Genomic DNA, 7,510 nt, shown 5'->3' on the forward strand with positions numbered 1-7,510 from the left:
TAATACATTTTTGTCTGTCAATCTCAAGATATCAGTTTGGGGTCTGTACAGAATATACTATTTTGTGTGTTATTTTTCAGCTACACCAAATGGATGCACACTGAAATTTAACATCCTACACTTGCAAAATGGAGTATATCGAACCATTGGCAGGATGTTGTCCACGATAATAGTGCAAGGTGGAGAAGCACTTGCCTTTCTCTCTCCACATGTAGTAGACTACATTGTGTCAGGAGACATTCTTCAAGTACACCTAACACCGGATGATATAGGTGACCCTGAGTTAAGAGAGAATCTGAAAAAGGTGAATTGCAATATTATAACAAGAATATTGTAATATTTCCTATATTCACAAGTCTTCTGGTCTTCTTTTATAATATATAATAAATACACTTTTGGTTATTAGAGGCAATTCCATGTATTATATTTTCAATTTGTTTCCTTTTTGTTAAAAAAAAAAAAATATTGGTGAAATACAGCCAAATAAACCAAAACAAAAACGTTTCGAGTCCAATTAAAATGAACCATCTGCAGTATTTGTGTACACTGGTAAAAAACAAACATTTAAAGTGTTTTTCTTAAATATTTAGGTTGTAAATGCAACAACTCAACATGATTTGGAGGAAGCAGTCAGCTGCTGCGACTCATGGCGATATCAAGTTGAAGGTCTTCCACTCAGTCACCATGGCCAATAAAGATCTGTTTGTGAAAAATGCAGCTCTATACCTTGCAGTTCTGCAACGGCAAAGCTGCTTCGATCAACTAACTGATGGCTTGTCCTACTATGGAGTGAGAGTTATATTTTTTCTGTATCAATTGGTCATTATTTTATAATCATTTAGAGTGAGCTACTTTTTATATTTAAAACTGGAATTTAACCATTATTTAAACTTTTCTGTCTAGATTTTATCACTCCTGAGAGAGAACCCCAGTTTGCGTGTTCTGCTTGACCTATCGGGGGAGGACAAAGATCTGACAGCCAGTTTAATTGCTGGGGTTCTCAGGCCAAGCTATTCTGTCCTTGGGAGCAACAGAAGAGTTAGAGAGGAGCTGATGGTGGTCAAATTTCGGGAATTTCTCCAGTGTGTCGAAAGTAAGCAGAAATTCACATAATGTAGTCTGGCCATGAAACAATTCGGGACACTAAAGTAAAACTTTGTCTTTTTATGTCACATGCGCGCACACAAAACAGGAATAAAGATGTATGATAGCTTACAACTGACAAGCAAGGCAAAGACAGAACCTCTGTATTTTTTATAAAAACATTAGCCATCATTTAGTTGTTAGCTCAAGCTTAAACTATTTTAGTGTCCCCAGGTTAACGGTGGTTTTTCTTTGTTTTTAGATGAAGAGCTGAGAGACTCACTTGGAGAAAGGACTCTTACCAAGGATGAAGAGGCATTTGTGAAGGCTTTGAGGCCTGGTCACATCTTGGCTTTTGCCACCGGGAGCAGCAAGGTTCCAGCCATAGGTTTTCAACCAGCTCCTAAAATAACATTCATTCACGATGAAAGCAAACATCTCCCGATTGCACACACATGTGCAAATGAGCTTCAGCTTTTTGTGAATGAAACAACAATGGCTGATGATGATGCTTTTCATTACTGCTTCTTAGTAGCACTCATGAATGGAGCTTTATTCAGCACCATCTAAACATGTTCCAAAAAAAGTGAAATTAAAATGGTGGGTTTGTTAACTCTAATCCTGTTCATTAATTGTAGTTTCAAGTAACTTTGCTTCATACAAGATAGTTGAAATAAATTCTGACTGCATTTAATGTTGAAATGTAATAATTTTCAAAGCTTCAATAGATTTATAAAAATGCTAACTCTGTATTTTCAACGACAAATCAATAAAGTCACTGGTGTAATACAATAATTTTATTAAGCTTTTCTTTTTTAAACAAGGACACTTCAAAACAGTTTATGCACAGAGTATACTAAACATGCTTTGTAGAACAAGCCAGGATTACTTAGACATCTAACAGCAACATTTATTAAGACTATTGCAACTTTACAATGATTAAAACAATACTGTAGATAATCTTGTGAATTGATTTAAAGACTGACTGTTCCGTGTTGATAATTTTCACTGTTATACTGTATTACAGTGTGAATTTGATCTTTACTTCAATCTGAATAACTGGTTTTACCCATAAACTAAAAGTGGTTGTAGCCTTCTGAATAGCCTATGAGTCACTGTCAGTCATTAACTCTGAGTCCTTATGTGGCAGGAGGCATCACTGCTAGAGGGGAGGGGCTTCTGCAGTAGTACAAAAACTGCATTTGCTGTACAGCATTTAAGAATATTAAGTGTCATCACTCTTTAGAACATCACTGGTATCCTGTGGTTGAGGTCACACATTTACAAGTTTGTTAAAAATATACTGCTGTGTTCGTTGAAACAATGTTTTACCATTATTGTTGTCTTCTTCAAAAGGGTGAATGCTTGTATATAGCTCTTGTAAATCGCTGTCATTTAATGGGACAAACCTACTTTCAGAGTTTGACAAGGAGGGTATGGAGACCTCTGCTGTAGAAAGTTCTGGGTTGTGACGATGAGACACATGAGTTCCGCAGGCAAAAAGCTGGATGGGAGTTCTATTACCTTCAGTGGAAACAGAGTGATTGTTATATCCAGCTTTGAATTCCTTCAAAGTGCGGTTGATTCGTGGTAGAAACACATAATGAAGGCAAAATAGGTCTGTTGCATTTTCTAAGTCTAGGATACCAAGTGATTCCAATTCATAAAATATAGGTGCATAAATGCGGCTACAGTTGTTGTTGTTGTTGTGGTTGAAACGCTCAATCCTCTGGTTGTGCACAGAACTTCCCATTAAGACAGAGCTTTCACCCCTGCTTGCTCGCATGTCCTCCCAAATCTGAGCATTCTCTCCTCCGTGATCAGTCCTGATATGCAGGGGTCTGCCAAATTGTCCAACAGCTGCAGTAAAGAGGGCTTTCACAGTCTCAGCTCGATTATTGCTGGAGCACTGAAGAAACATCAACATCCTGCTGTATCCATCTATTGTACCATGAACAACAAACTTCCAACGAATCAGTTTGTGATTTCCATCTATGTGCCATATGAAATTTGGATGAGGCACAGAATATACTCGCCGAGCAACTGCAGTTCTTCTCCTGGATAGAACACCAGCCGAGTCCACCCTCCGCAGTGACTTTCTTACGCGCCATCTTTGAACCACTATGTTTTTGGAACGCAGATGACCCATCAGCATCACTTCTCCAACATTTGGATGTTCAGTTTTTATTTGGGACACTATCTGATCTAACTCATGGTCACTGATTACATTGAATTTTGACTCTGAGATATTATAGTCTTGCAGTAACTTATACAGAGTGGGCCTGGAGATGGAAAGGATAGATGCAGCTTCAGTAAAAGATGTTTTCAGGGAAAGAACATTTTCCAATTCCTCTTTGGAAATCTGAAGCCTTCCTTGGTAACCATCCTAGAACACGGCACAGAAAATCTCAATGAGCACAATTCTATAACAAAAGATGGGTAATTTGAGGCAATTGTACTGTGACAGATTAGCTAGAGTAATATTTTATCAATAGTTTTAAAATATTAAAGTGAGCAATCAAAAGACACTTCACAGCAAAAACAGTAATAAAATATGACGTAAAACTTGTGAATGTTGTTGGTGGTGATGTGACACTGCTAGTGATGGACCCCTAAGAAGATGAAATGTATGTAGAATCAGAATCATTACTTTGACAGGATTTAATTTAAGGTGACACCAAAGAAAAAACAAAAATTAGTCAGCTAAATGATATGTGTAAGAAGGCCTACCGAGCAGTATGGTATCCCAGTGGAGACGGCAGGTCTACTTGGTCCAGGTGCATTGCTGGATTCCTAAGGAAACATTTACATCAAGAACGACTGTTACCTACCTACCAAATAAATAAATAGAGTTGTATGATGTTCGATCTCTGTCTGCTGCCTACCAAATGAAATAATTGAGGACTAGCTAAGTAATTTAGCTTTGCTAGTTTTGCTAACACTGCTATCAACCCGTCCAAAATGCTATACAATAAACTTACCAAGTGCTGCGGCGTTTGTGAGGTCGAGGGTGCATTACCGCTGAATCGTTGGATGGCCGACAAAACGGCTCTTCCAATGTTTTCAGCTAAATCGCTGGACATGCTGGTAGGGAATAGTCGAAGCAGCTCATGGCAGTCAAAAGTGACCGTAAGAGGAGCGCAAACACAGAACCTGACCGCGACCGGCACACTTTAGCGCGGGAGGTTTTCTTGAAGCTTTTATTTTGGTATTTCCGTTGACCCGTACAATAAATTTGCATATTAGCTAAATATTTAGTTTCCCGTAACATTTAGATTTAACATTTAACATTTAGATTTATATATAATATTTAGATTTAACATTTAGATTTATATATAACATTTAGATTTAACATTTAACATTTAGATTTATATATAACATTTAGATTTAACATTTAGATTTATATATAACATTTAGATTTAACATTTAACATTTAGATTTATATATAATATTTACATTTAACATTTACATTTAAATATAATATTTACATTTAACATTTAACATTTACATTTAAATATAATATTTACATTTAACATTTAGCATTTAGATTTAACATTTAAAATCCTGTTTTAAATATGAAAAGTTACAAATATTTTACTAAATGTTGTAAAAAATGACTCGAAAAAACATGTTTTTGTAAGATTTAGAGCTAAATGTGGAAAAATGTTGCTGTTAATTTCGGCATGTTTCAGTTTACAAACGGCGCCCCATACGCAACTGATGTAAAATAGAGCAGCAATCAGACAAGCTGAAAATCTAAATATCCATAACTATTTCCATATACTGCTAATGTTTCAGTAGAATACATGTTCTGCGATAGTCAGAATATGAAAACAGGGTGGGGGTGTCTATAAAAATTGCTTATATAATGTAGTTTAAAATGCAGATTCCAAAATTACTATAGATACTCATTTGCAGCAGTATCAGTATTAACAGCGCCGTCTTGGCCTCCTCCAGCTGTCACACAGGTAGAATCACAGCCTGTTGCCTCACCAGCAAATGAACACATGAACAAGAGTTCACTCAACACTGAGCGTTCAGTGTCAATTTGAGAGGTCAGTATTAATCATTTATCATATATCTCAGCCTGACTGGTGGACAAGTCAACATAAGCCTTTTAGCTATTAGCGGTAACCAGATAGCTATGTTAGCTGTCTGTTTAGCTATCGTTAGGGTAGTGACTAGCTATAGTTAATTTGATTCAATTCAACAACCATTTTGCTACTGGCATTCTTCTATTCTTTCATCTGTACTAATAAATTTCACTTGCTGACTCCAAATCTAAAAAACCTTTTCATCTAGCATGTCTCATTTTTTAGTTATGAAGTTTTAAGTATTGGATCATGTGACAGAAATGGCAATGTGTTTTATCATTTAAGAAAAAAGGTGTTCATGTTTGTCCCTGAATCCATCAATACATGCTTGACGGTGAGTTCAAAAGGAAAACTGAAGCCAGCTGAATCATCAGCATGGGAACCATTACTGTGGGTTCTCCAAAACTGTATTAGCAATGAAAGAACAGAGAATTATGCTGAACGTGTGGATAACATGCTAAAAGCAACATTTTATCAGGTAATAATTACAGTAATGTCACTGAGGAAGCACTTTTTACATTCTCATCTTGACTTTTTTTCCACCAAATCTTTGCGATGTCAGCGATGAACATTTAAAGATATTTCATCACGATATAAAAGTGACAGAAAACCAACTTAATTTTGTTGGTTCTTACAAAGAGAGATGGATGAGGAGCACAAGTGTAAAAGTACATTCCTCAAAAAATTGTTTTATTTTGAGCTAAATTGACAGAAATGTGCTTTAATCTATCTATGGCATCATCTTAGGTTTGTTTTCAGAATAAACATTTTAGTAGAAAACAGTTACAATTTCAGACATTGTGTTTATATATTATATTTATTTTCAAAAATGTCAAGACATCAGTGATATATAGCTCAAACATATAGCTTAAACTGGATTCCATTATCTGAAATCAGTAAAGCAGTAGATAAAGAGCTCATATGTTCTCAGTAGCACACAAAAATTATGTTTTGAAGACCAGTGTTATAAAACAATAACGTTAAATTTGGAGATGGGCAGCAAATGTTATCAGTCTCGCCTCTCTAGAACGTTCATAGAAAGGGTCAGTTGAAGAGGATAACATAATTATTTGCTTCTCAAAAACCCCAGATTAAAGCTGTAAAAATTCTACCAATAGCTAGACAGAAACGGTGGCAACCTACTTTACTAACTCTATTTGCTCTGTTTGATCTTGACTGTGTTGTAGACCAGTCAAGATCAAACTCCTTGTAATGCCAGCCATAGTGTGTATTCAGGCCCTCTAGTTTGGATCCCAAGTGAGAGTAACATAAATGGTAATCAAAATGTTAATGGCTCACACAGTGTCATAGTGTTATATACACAAACCTCCCCTAAAACCTAAATTGTGAATAAAACATAAAAGCACTTGCTCCATAATGCTCTTCTGCCCTTTATTCGATCCCCTCAGCTTCTCTCTTCCCCTCTTCTTTCTTGAATGCCAGATAACAACTTACGTTTCACTTCTTTACAGGTCTTAAATAGAGAAAAGGTTAATTTCTTCAGTGTGTATAGACCTCATTTCAACTGCCAGGGTTATGTCCCTGCCCCCATCGTTAAAGACAACATTTAAATTTTTTAAAACCTACACGTCCTAACCAATTTAAATCCAGCTGATCATTCTACAAAAGCACATGGTGCAATGAAAAATGCATTGCAACCAAGTTTTTAATGGTTGGGAGAAACAGATGCTGGATGAGCAGATGTGTAATGAGGAGAACTTACAAATTTGGGGTCTAAGAAAACTTCTGAGATTTTGTTAAAATTGTGTCAAGTAACATATCCAGGCTGTCTTTGTGAACTTGCAAAGCAGTGTGCTAATCATTTACCCTCCACTCAAAATTGCCTTTTCTTTGTGACAGATCATTTTCAGCTAGGCGTTCTCTATCAGTTGTTTGTGGGGTCTCCACTCCTTCAGTTGAGTTAGTGCCTTTGAGACTTTTATCTGATGCCAGTATTGACAGTATTGCTCCATTAAACACCTTAAACACATCCAGTTAGGTTTTTAGGTAAGAATTGGGTGCTAAATTAACATAATGAATAATTACCACTGGTAACACTTGTCAAATTTGCTTTGACAACAAGGGTTTTGTCAATTAAATGTACAAATCGTTTATGGGACATTTGCTGTGTTTTGGCTGTAGTTGTAGACTCAAGTTATACACATATAAAATTAAGGATAGGGTGTATCTAAAAAAACCATCTGGTTTCAGAGTGCTTTAATTCCACAGTTGTTCATGAGAAATAATCAAAACATATTGTTAGAAAGAGGGGATTCGTGAGTTTCACGTGGTTGCCTCCAGACAAGTTTGTGACAGTTTGGGAAGAGTTAGAC

At 36.1% G+C, this 7,510-nt stretch overlaps 2 protein-coding genes across 2 annotated transcripts; one reads left to right on the forward strand and one right to left on the reverse strand.

The window, feature by feature from the left end:
• Positions 1–682: 682 nt before the first annotated feature.
• LOC308406130 (G2/M phase-specific E3 ubiquitin-protein ligase-like) lies at positions 683–1,854 on the forward strand. Its single transcript, XM_080896997.1, has 3 exons — positions 683–789; positions 904–1,093; positions 1,346–1,854. The coding sequence occupies exons 1-3, from the start codon at positions 685–687 to the stop codon at positions 1,651–1,653; spliced, it is 603 nt and encodes a 200-aa protein (XP_080753123.1). The 5' UTR covers positions 683–684; the 3' UTR covers positions 1,654–1,854.
• Positions 1,855–1,898: 44 nt separating this feature from the next.
• On the reverse strand, positions 1,899–4,339 carry LOC308406129 (uncharacterized protein). Its single transcript, XM_080896996.1, has 3 exons — positions 4,065–4,339; positions 3,814–3,876; positions 1,899–3,469 (listed from the first exon to the last, which is right to left on the reverse strand). Exons 1-3 carry the CDS (start codon positions 4,164–4,166, stop codon positions 2,357–2,359), a joined length of 1,278 nt encoding a protein of 425 aa, XP_080753122.1. The 5' UTR covers positions 4,167–4,339; the 3' UTR covers positions 1,899–2,356.
• Positions 4,340–7,510: the final 3,171 nt, after the last annotated feature.

Source organism: Rhamphochromis sp. 'chilingali' (genome assembly GCF_963969265.1).
Source record: "Rhamphochromis sp. 'chilingali' genome assembly, chromosome: 11".
NCBI lineage: Eukaryota > Metazoa > Chordata > Actinopteri > Cichliformes > Cichlidae > Rhamphochromis > Rhamphochromis sp. 'chilingali'.

Coding starts and splice junctions, on each gene's coding strand:
- LOC308406130 (XM_080896997.1), top strand. CDS start 685: ATGGCCAATAAAGATCTGTTTGTGAAAAATGCAGCTCTATACCTTGCA. Junction 790..903: donor ATGGCTTGTCCTACTATGGA/GTGAGAGTTATA, acceptor TTTTCTGTCTAG/ATTTTATCACTCCTGAGAGA. Junction 1,094..1,345: donor ATTTCTCCAGTGTGTCGAAA/GTAAGCAGAAAT, acceptor CTTTGTTTTTAG/ATGAAGAGCTGAGAGACTCA.
- LOC308406129 (XM_080896996.1), bottom strand. CDS start 4,166: ATGTCCAGCGATTTAGCTGAAAACATTGGAAGAGCCGTTTTGTCGGCC. Junction 3,877..4,064: donor CACAAACGCCGCAGCACTTG/GTAAGTTTATTG, acceptor ATGTTTCCTTAG/GAATCCAGCAATGCACCTGG. Junction 3,470..3,813: donor CTGGGATACCATACTGCTCG/GTAGGCCTTCTT, acceptor GCCGTGTTCTAG/GATGGTTACCAAGGAAGGCT.